Source organism: Pseudogymnoascus destructans, assembly GCF_001641265.1.
Source record: "Pseudogymnoascus destructans isolate 20631-21 unplaced genomic scaffold scaffold_9, whole genome shotgun sequence".
Classification (NCBI taxonomy): domain Eukaryota; kingdom Fungi; phylum Ascomycota; class Leotiomycetes; order Thelebolales; family Thelebolaceae; genus Pseudogymnoascus; species Pseudogymnoascus destructans.
The window spans coordinates 1,348,096-1,363,118 of record NW_020167528.1 but is presented as its reverse complement, the minus strand read 5'-3'; the positions used below and the strand labels follow the sequence as shown (position 1 = coordinate 1,363,118).

Genomic DNA, 15,023 nt, shown 5'->3' with positions numbered 1-15,023 from the left:
CCGTGAACTTCGTCTTAAGTTCCTGGAAAGCAGCCTCTGCCTTGTCCGTCCATTTGAATTCGAGATCCTTTCTGGTAAGCTCCGTGAGTGGTTGAGCTACCTTGGAATATCCCGAGATGAATCTCCGGTAGAAGTTGGCGAAGCCTAGGAAGGCTTGCACTTCCTTGACCGTGGTCGGTGTTGGCCATTCCAACACTGCCGTTACTTTTGCTTGGTCCATCTTGATGCCGTGCGTTCCAATAATGTAACCCAAGAATTCGACTTGGTTTTTATGGAACTCGCACTTCTCTGGTTTGAGGAGTAAGCTGTACTCCTTTAGTTTCTTCAGGACGAGTTTGACATGCTTGACATGCTCCTCCTTGGTTGCTGAATACACCAGGACATCGTCTAGGTAGACAATGGTAAAGATGTCTAAGTATTCATGCAAAGCATCATTCATCAGTCATTGCATAGATGCGGGTGCGTTTGTTAGCCCAAAGGGCATGACTTGATACTCGAATAGGCCATAGCGGGTGCGGAATGCTGTTTTCCACTCTTCCCCAGCCTTGATTCGGATCAGGTTGTATGCTCCTCGCAGATCTAGCTTACTGAAGATCTTTGCTCCTTGAAATCTATCGTGTAGTTCGTTGATTAACGGCAGGGCATACCTGTCCTTGATTGTGATGTTGTTCAACGCTCGATAGTCCACACATAACCGTAGGGAGCCGTCTTTCTTTGGTACGAAAAGCACCGGACTTCCTGCGGGTGATGTGGATGGTTTGATGAATCCTTTTGCTAGGTTATCATCAATGTACTCCTTAAGTACCTTCAGCTCCTTTTCCGATAGCTGATATATTGGTCCAAACGGTGGACTCTTGTCTTTCTCCAAAGGTATCTCGTGATCCCATGGTTGGTGCTTAGGAAGCGCCTCGTTCTTAGGGCCTTCCTGGAATAATCGCTCGTATTCCTTGTACTCCACCGGTATACTCGTCGGTGAGGATGCCTGGGCTAGGTCATCGAGCTCGGAGGTTGCACATAACTCCTTCCGGCCCTGGGAGGGTTTCTCCCGTTGTCGCGTGTCCGTCCGTTGTTCACACGCGCACTGGCTCATCACAACTTTCTCGTTCCACCAGTCAATCTGGGGGTTGTGTTTCTTGAGCCATGGCACACCAAGGATGCACGCATGGTTGTCCATGTGCACGATGTCAAACTGAATCGTTTCCTTGTGCCCGTGTAGCATGACCATTTCCAATGGGACCGTTTCGTGGGTCACCATTCCTTCATTAGTCGAGATGGGCTCTCCATCTACGACCATTAACGGGTATGGTTCGGTTTTCAATTGCGTCTTGAAACCTTGCGTGTCTGCTACTTTCTTTGTCATAAAGTTGCCCGTTGCTCCTGAGTCAATCATTGCTCGGAGGTGTCGCTGTTGTATCTTAGCGACCACATATAGTTGCATGCTGCCCGTCGTGGCGCATAGCTGGTCTGTACTAGGCCTCTTCGTGTCGCTCGCCGGTGGCCTACCGTCGAGGACTCCTAGTTTTTTGACTCGTCCGAGGAAGGATAGTATTCATCCGCTTCCAATGGTGGTCCTTGGGGAGATCGTTTCCCTCGCTCTTCTGCTTCATCTAGCAGATGTGGGTATTTCTCGTATACCTGTTCGCTTTTGATAGGCAAGTCCCCTTCAGACTGGCTTCGCCTGAGGGCGTGAACTTGCTCTGCGTCTCTGAAGTGTATCCTGGGTGAGGATCGGGGAAACAACTGATTCTGGTGTTTCTTTTTCCAGTGGAGCTTGCAATCATCTTCGCTGCAATACTCCCAGTAGACATACGCGTGCCAGGGATGATCAGTCTCTGTTGCGTCTGTCGTTGATAGTTCCCGCTGTCCTCTCACCCATGCACTATCTTCCCTCGGAGGCGTGGAGAACGTGTCTAGTTGCTCCATGGCTCTCCTTTCGATGCGTGGAGTGGGTCTCGCATTTTCCCGTCGGAGCATATCTCTGGCTTTCTCGTCGTACTTCTTCAGGGCTCTCCTGCGGTCCTGGTAGTAAAGTTCGACGCTTTTCATATACTTCAGTTTAGCCATATGCTCGACATCCTTCTCCAGTTCTTCCGCTTCTTGGGCTTCCAACTTAGCTACGTCTTGGGACGTGCCAAGCAGCCTGCGGGTATTCGTTAGTTGGTCGTAGTATCTCCAGAGGTCATCCTTGCAGTCGTCCACCTTGCACTTTAACGGAAGTTCCTGTAACAGGTTCCCGTAGAGGTCTTTAAGCATGGGGATTTTCCTCTGGCCATTGGGCTTGTCTCGTTCGGCCCTAATCTTCGCGTGGGCGTGTTTTGCCATGCGTCTTACTACGTTCTTGCACCGTGGATTCATTGGTTCCGTAGGTGCGAGTTCATCGAAGGTCTCCTGTTCCGAGACGGTGAACGATTCCGCCTCCGACCCTTCATCTGAGCTCTCGTCTTCTGGGGTGCTTTCGCCGTTTATTCCCCAGTCCTGTTTGCTCACAAATGTTGCGTTCAACTGTCCCGTCCAGGTGGCATTGAGTTGTTTGCCGACTTTGCGTCCGCCGTTCCCTTTCTTTGGTTGTCTGCAGTCTCGGGCCATGTGGCCTGGCTTGTCGCAGTTAAAACAGAGTCGTTCCTTGAATTGTCTGTCTTTCTTAGGGTCACGGGGTCGTCCAGGTTTGAACGTGGCATCGAGTTCCATTGGGTCCGACCAACGGTTGTCTCGCGGGTGTTGATCCCGTCGTCTGCCCTCGTTTCCCCGGTAGGGGTAACTTTTCTTGGGCTTGTCATAGGTCCGACGTTCCTTCTGGAATTCGTATAGTCGATTGTCGATTCGGACCGTATGTTCGATTAGCGCTACCATGTCCGTTGGTTGTTGTTCCAAACGGGCAAGTTCCATACGTATATGGCTCTTCAGCCCACGTCGGTAGTGGCTGATGAGTGCGCTGGCATCCCATCCTGTCTGATTGCCGTATCTCTGGAATTCTGTGGAGTACGTGAGGGCGCTGCCAGTCTGCTTAAGTGCAAACAGATGGTCTTCCGCGGTCTTAATCTCATCGATGTCTCCGAACATGCGTCGGATTTCCTTACAGAATCCTTTCCAGCTGCCAAACATAGTCTGCGTAGTTGTCATGCTTCCATTGGTACTTTCATATTTGAAATAGTCCTTGAGGAATGGTTCGATCCATCGCAGGGCTTCCCCCCTAAGGTAGGACGCAGTCCACAGGGCATAGCTCTCCTGGGTGGGAAACTTCTCGTCATTGAAGTGCTGGTACAGTTCGACCTGTAGCAAAAACACCTCAAGTTCCTTTCGGTTGCCGGAGTAAGTGTCGGGCAACTTGACGCGTAGAGTTTCCTTGAGTTCGTTGACGGTGGGTGCATCGGGCATCTCTTCATTCTCAGGCTTAGACCTCTGAGACGAAGTTGGCGTGGTGGGGGTTTTCCCCTTCGAACTGACGACAGACATGTTGCTTTGTGTGTAAGCCGGTACCTCGTAGAAGTGGTGCTCAAAGTGTAACGCTGACTTCTAAACGATAGAAGACACAGAGGTTCTCTTGCGTAAAGGTTTACTTATCAGAGGAGGCAGGGGATCAGACACAAAGGCTTCAAGTAACACGTTACTAGTATATAACAAATACTGTATTGAGTTGAGCACGAAGCTCCTATCTAAGGAAATACTATCTACTTATATAGTGGCGTCGTGCCTAGTGGACTCTTGGGAACTCACTCGAGTCCTCGGAGTCCTGGACTCTTAGGACTCTTCTCATCATCCTGCGAGTCCATCACGTGCCTAGTGGACTCCTGGGAACTCACTCGAGTCCTCGGAGTCCTGGACTCTTAGGACTCTTCTCATCATCCTGCGAGTCCGTCACGTGATACTTTCGGAACTACTATTCCCCGCTGCCCCTCCAGGTACCAGGGCCGGTCTCATGCGACCTCCCTCCTTCCTGTCCTGTAGTTGGCCAGCCTTCTTGTTCCGTCGTAACAGTTAACACCTCACTGACTTTTCAGAAACAAGGAGTAACAAGATGAATGCTTGGAAGCTTGGAAAAGACGTGGAAGTATGTGATAGTCGATTTACTGTATTGTCTGCTTGCCCTTTCTTAAGGAAAGGGCAATCCTATTTATGCTAAAGGAGTGTAGTTCTCTCATTTTCCAAGACTTTCCATGACTTACCAGGCTTGGTAACTGTAGTCGACGTAAGAGAATCCCATAGAACCATCTCTTAGGTTCGTAGCCTATAGGAAGTAAAAGGAGGTCCAAGGTCAGAGTACCCCTATAGACAAATTATGTCATAGACAAATTATGTCATAGACAAATTATGTCATAGACAAATTATGTCATAGACAAATTATGTCATAACTTAACCAATCTTGTGGGTAACTAAAGAGCGATGACATGTAATGAATCATAGAGGTTCGTAGGAGCTTTTAGAGCTATCGTTCATGCTCCTAGGCCTCTAGTTGGTAGAGATATGTCATGTGGTAGTATGAGTGATGTCATGTAATGAATCATAGAGGGTTGTAGAGATATGCTATGTGGTAATATCGGCCCAGTAACTAAGGAGCGATGACGTGTAATGAATCATAGATGGTTGTAGCAATCGTTGAGTAGTATTGCTCTTGTTGTTGGTGTGATAAGCCAAAATATGTATAGTGACTTGTAGGTTTGAGGAGGAGATTTCCAAGTTTGCTCTTGAGTTTGATAGCAAACTGAGTGCAACGAATGTCAGTATGACACTTATCACACCAACAACAAGAGCAATACTACTCAACGATTGCTACAACCATCTATGATTCATTACACGTCATCGCTCCTTAGTTACTGGGCCGATATTACCACATAGCATATCTCTACAACCCTCTATGATTCATTACATGACATCACTCATACTACCACATGACATATCTCTACCAACTAGAGGCCTAGGAGCATGAACGATAGCTCTAAAAGCTCCTACGAACCTCTATGATTCATTACATGTCATCGCTCTTTAGTTACCCACAAGATTGGTTAAGTTATGACATAATTTGTCTATGACATAATTTGTCTATGACATAATTTGTCTATGACATAATTTGTCTATGACATAATTTGTCTATGACATAATTTGTCTATGACATAATTTGTCTATAGGGGTACTCTGACCTTGGACCTCCTTTCACTTCCTATAGGCTAGGAACCTAGGAGATCGTTCTATGGGGTTCTCTTACGTCGACTACAGTTACCAAGCCTGGTTAGTCATGGAAAGTCTTGGAAAATGAGAGAACTACAGGATTGCCCTTTCCTTAAGAAAGGGCAAGCAGACAATACAGTAAATCGACTATCACATACTTCCACGTCTTTTCCAAGCTTCCAAGCATTGATCTTGTTACTCCTTGTTTCTGAAAAGTCAAAGAGGTGCTAACCTCTGACTTATCCCTGAGTTCTCAGACTCAACATTTGTTACAACTTGTCTAAACCACTCCACTACATCATACACCTGATTGCTGCGTTGTGGAATAGTCTAAGCTACGACCCTTTGGCTCTGTTTCCTAAGACAGTGTGTTGTCTTAGTAAAATCATCCCTTCCTTGGGTGGCTAGATTCTCACATCTGGTGCACCCACCATTACATAGGTGGACAAACCACCGAGTAATGGTTTCCGTTATGGTGGTTCACGCTTCCAGCCAAGGTCGCAAGTGCAGTTGTAAAACTCGACTTATGGGCATGAGTGGACGTTCCTTTTGCGCAATATGAACTCGCTGGCAAAGGCTTCCGTGATATCTACAGTATCTTGCAAGCTATGGTCGTATCCATCAGTCGTGATGTTCTGATGGAGTCGGCGGTTTCGTAAGCTAGCCGAAGCGCTTGGGCAGAAAACGCTTGTTGCCTGATATGGCCCCGTTCCTACGTTGTGGCCTTAGGTGCAAATATTGTTCGTGTGTCTTTTCCCACGCCGATATTAACCACCAAGGTTCCAGTACCTAGTACCCATATTTTCGGGTAAAGCTGGTTACCGCGGTGGGGTTGCGTCAGGCGACGGAACGAAGCGTGCAAACGCCATGGGAATTACTTTATGACTTGATGCCGTAGGCATTATTTAGCCGCATCGAAGGTCGAAACATATACGTATTGAAGAACGTTGCTTGCCCGATACTTAACTATTATCGTGCCTAAGGCATTTATTCAGTCACCTCTCAATTATTATCAAGTTTTGGGTGGAGGACAAAAAACACGGACGGCTGGCTCCCCGACCGCCAAATCAAAAATGGCGGTGCCTCGCGCAATGACTGAACCATCCAACAATGCTAATGCTGCCTGTCCATCCCATTTTCGGAGAGTTGGTGGTAAATCCCCACTAGAGTATATATAAGGCGGTTCCCCATGAAAGTATCGGTTCTCCTCTGTCAACAATCGAAACTGCATTCCTCTCCCTTGGTTCTCGATCAAAAGCAAGCATACAGTCAAGGCGCAACAGCGGAGCTAGTGATACATCAGTCTCGACAGCTTACTCAATAACTTACTTTTACGCACCTCATCTGCTTTCTGTATAAGTCATCGGAACTCTGCAACGGCAAGTGTTTAAATCGAAATAATATTGCTTTAACTAACAGGATTAGCAAAGATGTGCACACATTCGTATACTGCTTATACCGTTTGCGGCTGCATTTTACCAGGTGGTTGGGTCTACTGTATGTAGCCCCAGCAATCTAGGCGACAATTGTCCGGACAAAACTGAGGACAACTACGTCAATCACACCAAATGTGGAGACTGCTCATTGGGCACCCCGGAGTCTCAGTGATATGGGAAGTGGGAATATAGTCGCCGGTGATTGGGAAAGGATATGCACACATGGCAGGTAGACTAGGACAAAATAGGCTTCCGCGACTTTCAAATATTAAAGCCACTTCTGCCCTTCAAATTCGAACTATCTTTGACATACTCATCAATTCAATTGGGATAACAACCATGGCACACCGTATTCTCATTACATGCAGATCGCATAAGGTGCCTGGTCCGGATAATGAGAAAGCTACGCTACTAGCCAACCAAGCCTGTCAGAAGGTTTGGGGTCGAGACTTCAATGAGGCTCTCGGCGACCGCATAACATTAGAGGATGAATTTACGTACGGTGTACGGTGTAACCTACTTGTTGATAATGGTCCCGTGGATAGTGAGGACTACACTACCTCATTTTTCAGATGGAGTGGAGAAGCGCTGTAAGCAGTGAAAGATACAAAGGCCCTTGGTCGTAGCTGACAGAATAGTGTCCTTACTCAATTACCAGCGTCCATCCTTAAAACGCTGGAAGAGCGGTTTCAATTCAACCCAGCCGACAGACCTCAACGCGTAAGAAACCTTCCTTCGTGTTCTTCACTAATTTTCAACTGAACTTATGTAGATCCGCTACACAGATGAGGAATACAAGAAAACATTCGGCCCCAAGATGTACGACGAACTTGTGAGGGGTAAAGCAGAGAGAAAGGAGATTTCAAGAAGATTCGATCCTCAAGCCAATTAATAAGGGCTTGTAGAATAGTATAGATCGGATTTACATGCTTTTACATGCGGTGAAGGATTATATAGCCCATCTAGCCCAAAATATCCCAAAATATACCAGGCTATATGACAAAATATATATCGTGACTTTAGCTCTTAGATAAAATAACCCATCAAAATCTCGGAATTCTGAACTAAAGCGATGAACTTCAGCTTCATGACCTCCCGATTGTTCCAACCAGTCCTTCGACGGACTGTTACTTAGAGTGGGTAGCCAGCCGAACTCGTCAACGACTTGTCCTCGAAGTATCGCTCGTGAAACCCTTCCACGTCCTAGTAGACTCACCATGTGAGCTTCTCGAGAAGCCGTTGGTCAACCTCCTCGTGCGTCCTTCGTAGCAGGGGCGGTTCGGGGCACAGTTTGCGAAGGCGAAAGTCTTTGAGACGTTGCCCAGGAATAATCTAAACCCCTTGCCGACTGAAAACTTGCCCGCCGGCGGGTATGATGCGTTCAAGCAGCGAGGGGGCCACGTAGGCTTGGCAACGCTTTCCCTGTTGCAGACCCCCCGATTACCTCATGCAGAATCGCCAACATGTATATTACTACAACAATGTCTATTCTCTGCTCTTAACTGCTTAAAATAAATAATCCAAGTAATGGCACAAGTGAGAATATCCGGGAGGTGAGGCATTGGAGGGGTGGGGACACTGGGGGGCAATAATAAATGAAAATAGACACGGAAATGATAAGTGTAGTTACTGTCCGCATACTCTAGCAAGGACTATATGTAAAATGCACAAAGGAAATGCAAACGAGATTTGGACTCCCAACGCCTCGTTGGATTCAAAATTACGCAAGTGAAAATCACATTGTCAAACAACACGTGAGACCCAGTCCGATATGTAGTGGAAATATTCAACAAGAAATGCCATTTTAATTTCTGCTGCCAAATAACCCTTTTTTGATACTCCCCAACCTAAGCCCACGTCACAGACACAGCCGGTCTATCGACACCCCATATGCGCTTAGTTTATCTCCTCAATCTTGTCGGAGGATTTTGCCTTGTCACCTCCGTCCTGCTCCTCGAGCGCGGGGAGCTCATCATCATCCTCTCCCTCATCATCCATATCTCCAAGTCCTCCCATTCCTCCTGCTCCTCCCATTGCGCCGAGCTTGGAGAAATCAATGCCGCCAAAGTCACCGCCGGCACCACCCATGCCGCCCATCATGGAGGCCATGTCCATGCCACCCATTCCTCCTCCACCCATACCGCCCATACCGCCCATACCGCCCATACCGCCCATACCGCCCATGCCTCCTATGATTTGTTAGGTGTGATGTGTGATACGACGGTCAAGATTGCTTACCTGGTGGCATGCCGCCCATTCCTCCGAGGTCCTCCTCTGGTGCCTCCTCTTGCTCATCCTCATCAACCCACTACTAATGTCAGCATCTATTCACCGCCATTGTTGCATGGAAGGCGTACCTTGTCGAAGTCAGTCTTCACGTAGTGGACCTTCTTCGAATCCTTCAGGAGTCTTGGCCAGAACTCCTCCTTGGCCTCCTTCTTCCTGAGAACCAGCTCGATGTTCTTGGAGGTGTGGTTGATCTTGCTGTTATCGACATCGATCTCGGCGAAGAGCTCAAGCTCAACGTGGTACGACTTCTTCAGGCTGTCGGACTTGCCGCTGAAGGTGAGGCCGGTGGGCTTGAGGTCAAGCTTGAGGTCTTCCTTCTTGCAGTCGGGCACGGAGATGGTGAGGTAGATGTAGTTCTTCTCTGGCTCGGTTGCGTTTGAGCGCTGGGCCCAGAGGACTGTGAATTGTTAGTGATTGCTCTTGATGTGACCTTAATCTGCGATGGGATTGTGGCACGACCGCGACCTGATAGAGGCGCATCGTCGATGTAGCCTTGAGTCTTCAACCAGCCATTGGAGGAGGTGGACTCACTCTCTGGGGTAACTGTAGTGGCAGACATTATATAATAAGTAGAATTGAAGTCAAAAATATGAGCTTCTTGTATTCAGCTTATGTGTCGTTGAGATGGAATTCAGATGCTTCGTCTGTTTGTAGAGAGACCAGAAAGTCGCTTCCGAGACGATTTGAGGTTGTGCGGCGCTTGACGCCAGACGAGGCTGAGGTGGAGAAATAAAGAAGGCCAACGAATCTTGGAGAATTGCCCACAAGGCTCCCCAAGTTTAGAAATCAGGTTACAACAACAGGTCAATTGGACATTCACAATTAAATAATTATTTATATTATCGTGTTCCGTTTATTTATTCCGTATCATGTTAGATTGTTTTCAATTTATTTACGATTTATTTAAGTCGTGCCTGTAGGACTGATTCAACTTTAATCATGACCCCACCCAGTTCGCTATTAAAAGCTACCACACGTCACTGATTGGCGATGGTTGAGCCTCAAGTGACCTCGAACACTGTCAATCAAGGCAACTCACCAAAGTCGCCGCCGCAATCATCCACACAACCGCGCATGAACAAGCTCTATCAGCAATTAGAGTGATATCTGGCGACGACCCAGCGGCCGTTCTTCACGATGGAGACCATCAGGTCTGTCTTCTTCAAGCCGGACCCGCAGGCCCAGGTAGGTACCACCCCACAATCATCGAACCAAATGACAGACTGTCTGACACCTTACAGGTCCGCAAATGCAACCAGCTCATCCGCGCGAACACCCGTAAACTCGATCGCGACATTGCGCAACTCAAGACTGTCGAGAATAAGACAAAAGACCTCATCCGCCAAGCGTCGCGGCGCGCGCAGCGCAACCCTGCACAGGCGAAGCAGGCGAGCGCCGAGACGAGGGTCTTTGCGCGGGAACTGATACGGGCGAGGAAAACTACGAGTCGGCTGATTACGAGCAAGGCACAATTGCAGAGTGTGTCGATGCAGGTATCGGAGGCCTTTGCGACAAAGAAGATCGAGGGGAGTTTACGCGCTAGCACAGGGATAATGAAGGATGTGAATCATCTTATCAGGTTACCAGAATTGATGGGCACCATGCAGGAGCTTAGCCGGGAGCTAGTGAAGGCAGGAGTCATCGAGGAGATGAGTGTGGATATGCTACCGGAGCTTAGCCTGGACGAAGAGGATGAGGAGGAGGCGGAGAGCGAAGTCGACAAGGTTCTGGGCGAGATCTTGAAGGACAAAATGGGAAAGGTTGGTGCCACGCCAGTGGAGGCGGCGCCAAACGAACCTGTAGAAGAAGAAGAGGAGGAGGAAGATGCAGAGGAGATGCTCAGCCAAATGAGAGGCCGGCTAGAAGCACTGAAGAGTTAATACTGGAACTCTGGCCGATGTTATATGTTAGAGCGGGCTTCATGGCGTTTATCTCGGAGCTGGGTGCATTTATTTCAGTTTATTTGTCTCCAGTGCTGCCTTCAAGTTCGACAGTATTACATTTTTTGTGCTGCCATATCGGATTGCGCTACCCGAAATAGCTCGACGCCGGCGAAGCCAATTTGGAGGCTAGCTGGCACCGTTCCCACATCGACCCTCTAGTGAAGCTTCTAGCGGTAGGTGAATACTCATAAGGGTGCATTTTCATATGGACGTATTTGCATATGGTCTGGAAGAGGTGTATGTATTCGTCCCTTCTTTCCTTCTTTCCTTCCTTTCCTTTTCTCTCTCTCCAAAAATTATCACATCCTCACCTTGGTTCAAACTTTTGGAAATCCTCTGCCCAGCACTCCTCCTATCATATTCTCTTGGATAGAGTAGTCACAATACTGCAAGCCTAGCTTCCAGCTTATACACCCGGCCAAGACCGACGGTTTTGTAACCATGCGTTCCAAGCTCATTGCAGCGGTGCTCGTCGCACCAGCTCTGATCGGTGCTCTTCCGGTTGCGACTCCAGATGCCAAAATCGTTCTCAACCCCGATACGTTCTCTCCTCCGCAGTTTGCTGGCCGCCCCATGCCGGCCGAACATACTTCACCCCACCACTTCGCCGACGGGGTGACCGACGAAGGCTTGAAAAGAATGATGGGGTCCCGTGACAAGAAATTAGCTACCCCCAAAGAAGAAATCATTGTTCATTCCTACCGCCCATTTGCAGATCCCACTAATGGGAAGGAGCATGGGCACTTTGAACTCTTTGAGGGTGGCCGGAAGGTCCATTCGAGAGGTTTCCGTCAGGAAGTGAGAACCGCCGACAACACGGAAAGACCCCGCCCGGATGACCATCACTTGGGCCCAAAGATTGGCACTCCCATTAATGCAAGAGCCACCGACAACACTGGAGGCCTTCCGCACCCGAATGGGCATCTTCTCCCCCCGAAGATTGGCACCCCAATTGATGCGAGAGCCATCGATAACACCGAAACCCGTCCCTATCCAGATGATCACCACCCGGGTCCAAAGACTGGCACTCCTATCAATGCGAGAGCCATCGATTATACCGAAAGTATTTCGCGCCCGAATGGACATCTCCTACCTCCGAAAATTGGCACCCCCATTGATGCGAGAGCCATCGACAACACAGACAGACCTCGCCCGAATGACCACTACTTGGGTCCTGAGATTGGCACTCCCATCAATGCGAAGCGCGAAAAGCGAAAAGAGTCTGATGGTCTAGAAATTCCAGTGGAGCTTCCTATCTCCTCGGATTATTATCCTGATGAGTTTGATGAGCTCGAGGAAATGCCACTGGACCTTCCTATTCCCTCGGATTATGATTATGAAGAGTTTGATGACCTCGAGGAAATGCCACTGGACCTTCCTATTCGGTCGGATTATGATTATGAAGAGTTTGATGACCTCGAGGAAATGCCAGTGGACCTTCCTATTCGGTCGGATTATGATTATGAAGAGTTTGATGACCTCGAGGAAATGCCAGTGGACCTTCCTATTCGGTCGGATTATGATTATGAAGAGTTTGATGACCTCGAGGAAATGCCAGTGGACCTTCCTATTCCCTCGGACTATTATCCCGAGTCTTCGGATCACGAGGATTCTAGGTATATCCCTGCAACGCCTGGTGACAGAAACAGCCGCCGTCCGGGTCGGCTTGCGGGACCTCCTTATCCTTGTGCCAGACCGCTATACTTCAATGTGACTGGCTTTAACACCACCATCAATGGAACTGCCTTTAACAACACCATCAATGGGACCATATTTAACAACACCATCAACAGGACTGCAGTAAATATCACCAGCTGCTTTGAGGAGGATACCAGCGACTTTGAGGAACCTTCCGAGGCCTGGAAGAAGCAGGTATGGGGGAGAAAGGCCAGGGAGGCAGATGCCAGAGCGAAGAATCCCCACGTTCCCGCCCTCGCCAACCCCAAAGCCAAATCCAAACCCGTTTCTAATATCGAGGAATACGCTTCGGAGCATTTCGACTACTTGAAAGATCCGTTCAAAACTCCGTCTCCCTTTGAGCAAGATAAGGCGTGGTCCGAGGATCTGTTCAAAAAGCTCGGCAAGCCGAGACACTCTCTTTACTGGGCACAACGTGGCGTTGAAGACATCGAACCCCCGAAGCGGGAGCCCGGCCACGAATGGCCCGAAACTCGCCATCCGAAGGATATTGTCGCCGAAACGGGGTTTGATCAGGGTGATGGCTGGAAGACCGACTACTGGCAGAACGGCGTCTGGGGCCAGCCAAGAGTTCCGAATGGGCGCAAGCCGTACTGGACCGCCGACGGAAATCCAGTGTATTAGGGGACAACAGATTGGATAGCAAGATATGATTTGATTTTTGAATTGTTGCGTTTTGGATTTTCATTTGGGACTTGGTTCTACACAAGGAATATTGGCACTTCAGTGCCCAGCGCTTATATTGTACTGCACAATGCTTTTGAGGTGGATCTGCGAATAAATGTTCTATGGTGGCCCTATTGAGGCTTGGAGTTTGTTTATTACTGTACTTAGTTCAATACACTATTTTGAACAAGTGATCTCGTCGTAGTATTAAAACCTCGGTGCATTTTGAGTCTCACATGCATATATTTAGAAAGAGACAAAGTATATGCGTAGTGTACAAAGAGCATTTGGCTCTCCACAAGTACATCATCATTTCATCTATGTGAATGAGCGTCAATGCTGGCCTCGCTGGCCTATCGCTTGAGAGGTTCAACAAGGCCAATGATCCATCCTATCATGACCATAATTCCTGTCGAAGCCATTAAACCCAAGACAAACCCGTCCCATAACCCACTTCTTTACACCTCGCGCAGAAAATCACTTTTAATTTGCTGACGGTTCAACCTCCTCATCTGAGCCATCGCCGGTGTCATTCGATCCTTCGTCCACCAGCCGGCTTACTGATGGGCCGCCTGCAGCCTCTATCCGATTAGCCTCTTTCCTCGCTCTTATAGCCTCGGTCTCCAGGCGCAGCTTCTCCAAGTTCCATGCGTCATCATCATCGCCTCCCTCATCCTCATCAATATCCTTATTCCAGTCACCCTTCTCGAACATAGCACGACCGGTTGCCTCCTTCTGTTCGCGTGCCTGCTGCTCTGCCTGCTTCTTGTCCATGCGCTCCGACTTCCACTTGGCGAATGATTCAGGTGTAACGGGTGTCAGCTTTCCGGTCAGCTTATGTCGTTCGCTTTCTAAGAAATCCTCGAGTGTAAGGGTCTTGAGCGGAGATTTATCCATAAGAGCCTTTTCAGCTGCGCGTTGCTCCTTGGTCTTCAATATAAATCTGAAAAATGGTTAGCTCGTGCTCAATATGTGGATTAACTTGTGTGCGTGCATACCCAGGTGGCAATTTGTGTTGGTACATGCACTTCTCTCCATTCGGGCAATTCCAGAACCAACCGTATTTGCCTTCCTCGATTGCCTCGATAAAGAACTTGCAGACCTTATCAGTCGTCGTCTTCTGGTTGCCCTTCTTCGATAAAACGACGGATTTCAGCTTCTCCTCGTCCCAATCTGCTGAAGTCTCCTCCTTCTTTGCCTTCTCTTCCTCCTCTCGCGAATCTTGATATAAATCTTTCTTCTCCGTCTTACGCTCCACAGCTAAGTCGTGCGAGAATTTGCACTTTTTTCCCTTTTCGCAATGTCCCTTCTTGTAGAACTGGCACAGAACAGTCTTGGGATCCACGCCAAATGCCACTTTCTGGACTTGCACAGGCTTGAACAACTCCATTGTCTCTTTCTGCGCCGCCAGAGAGGCAGCCTTGTCCCTCTCCGCCTGGGCTTTCTCTGCCGCCTTCTTCTTTTCTTCTGGGGTTCCGCCAGCCTTTGCAGACTGCGTCATTTGTGCGATTTGCCTTTGTGTCTGGGCTCCCTTCTTGTTTTTCATTCCGAAGGTCCTGTCCTCCACCATCTTCGTGGCCGAAGGCTTCTTGCCCCCGCCCTGCTTTTCTTGCTTCTTTGGCGGCATTTTGGCGGTGGGTTGTAGGATAAGAGGACGTAAAGCCTATGCGCTGGGGGCGATCGGATCTACGTAGGCGATACTCGTGATCCCCTTCTTATAGATTTTGAATGAGTGTGTGGTCGCGTGCGCTCTTCCCAAGTGATGTCGCCTGCTGGAAAATCATGGTCTTGAATATTAATTGGTGGGGTTGATGTTGGTGCCTGAGGC

General features: G+C 48.6%; 5 protein-coding genes across 5 annotated transcripts; 3 read left to right on the top strand and 2 right to left on the bottom strand.

Moving 5' to 3' along the window:
• The first annotated feature begins 5,521 nt into the window (after positions 1–5,521).
• On the top strand, positions 5,522–8,095 carry VC83_04504 (uncharacterized protein). Its single transcript, XM_024468135.1, has 4 exons — positions 5,522–6,542; positions 6,594–7,189; positions 7,238–7,319; positions 7,372–8,095. Exons 2-4 carry the CDS (start codon positions 6,822–6,824, stop codon positions 7,489–7,491), a joined length of 570 nt encoding a protein of 189 aa, XP_024324441.1. The 5' UTR covers positions 5,522–6,542; positions 6,594–6,821; the 3' UTR covers positions 7,492–8,095.
• Positions 8,096–8,375: 280 nt separating this feature from the next.
• Positions 8,376–9,750, bottom strand: VC83_04503 (uncharacterized protein). Its single transcript, XM_024468134.1, has 4 exons — positions 9,420–9,750; positions 8,957–9,285; positions 8,838–8,907; positions 8,376–8,788 (listed from the first exon to the last, which is right to left on the bottom strand). The coding sequence occupies exons 1-4, from the start codon at positions 9,445–9,447 to the stop codon at positions 8,496–8,498; spliced, it is 720 nt and encodes a 239-aa protein (XP_024324592.1). The 5' UTR covers positions 9,448–9,750; the 3' UTR covers positions 8,376–8,495.
• Positions 9,751–10,025: 275 nt separating this feature from the next.
• Positions 10,026–10,768, top strand: VPS24 (ESCRT-III subunit protein vps24; the record flags this gene model as incomplete). Its single annotated transcript, XM_024468133.1, has 2 exons — positions 10,026–10,073; positions 10,130–10,768. The coding sequence occupies 2 exons, from the start codon at positions 10,026–10,028 to the stop codon at positions 10,766–10,768; spliced, it is 687 nt and encodes a 228-aa protein (XP_024324590.1).
• A 504-nt stretch (positions 10,769–11,272) lies between these two features.
• Positions 11,273–13,153, top strand: VC83_04501 (uncharacterized protein; the record flags this gene model as incomplete). The annotated part of the gene is made up of 1 exon (XM_024468132.1): positions 11,273–13,153. One exon carries the CDS (start codon positions 11,273–11,275, stop codon positions 13,151–13,153), a length of 1,881 nt encoding a protein of 626 aa, XP_024324589.1.
• Positions 13,154–13,333: 180 nt separating this feature from the next.
• VC83_04500 (uncharacterized protein) lies at positions 13,334–14,957 on the bottom strand. Its single transcript, XM_024468131.1, has 2 exons — positions 14,194–14,957; positions 13,334–14,138 (listed from the first exon to the last, which is right to left on the bottom strand). The coding sequence occupies exons 1-2, from the start codon at positions 14,820–14,822 to the stop codon at positions 13,679–13,681; spliced, it is 1,089 nt and encodes a 362-aa protein (XP_024324588.1). The 5' UTR covers positions 14,823–14,957; the 3' UTR covers positions 13,334–13,678.
• Positions 14,958–15,023: the final 66 nt, after the last annotated feature.

Bases quoted from the DNA above. Each gene is read 5' to 3' on its own strand.
- VC83_04503 (XM_024468134.1), bottom strand. From the start codon at position 9,447: ATGTCTGCCACTACAGTTACCCCAGAGA. The intron at 8,908-8,956 runs GTACGCCTTCCA...TGACATTAGTAG, and splicing joins TGAAGACTGACTTCGACAAG to TGGGTTGATGAGGATGAGCA. The intron at 8,789-8,837 runs GTAAGCAATCTT...AACAAATCATAG, and splicing joins AATGGGCGGCATGCCACCAG to GAGGCATGGGCGGTATGGGC.
- VC83_04504 (XM_024468135.1), top strand. From the start codon at position 6,822: ATGGCAGGTAGACTAGGACAAAATAGGCTTCCGCGACTTTCAAATATT. The intron at 7,190-7,237 runs GTAAGCAGTGAA...CTGACAGAATAG, and splicing joins AGATGGAGTGGAGAAGCGCT to TGTCCTTACTCAATTACCAG. The intron at 7,320-7,371 runs GTAAGAAACCTT...GAACTTATGTAG, and splicing joins CAGCCGACAGACCTCAACGC to ATCCGCTACACAGATGAGGA.
- VC83_04500 (XM_024468131.1), bottom strand. From the start codon at position 14,822: ATGCCGCCAAAGAAGCAAGAAAAGCAGGGCGGGGGCAAGAAGCCTTCG. The intron at 14,139-14,193 runs GTATGCACGCAC...ACCATTTTTCAG, and splicing joins CAACACAAATTGCCACCTGG to ATTTATATTGAAGACCAAGG.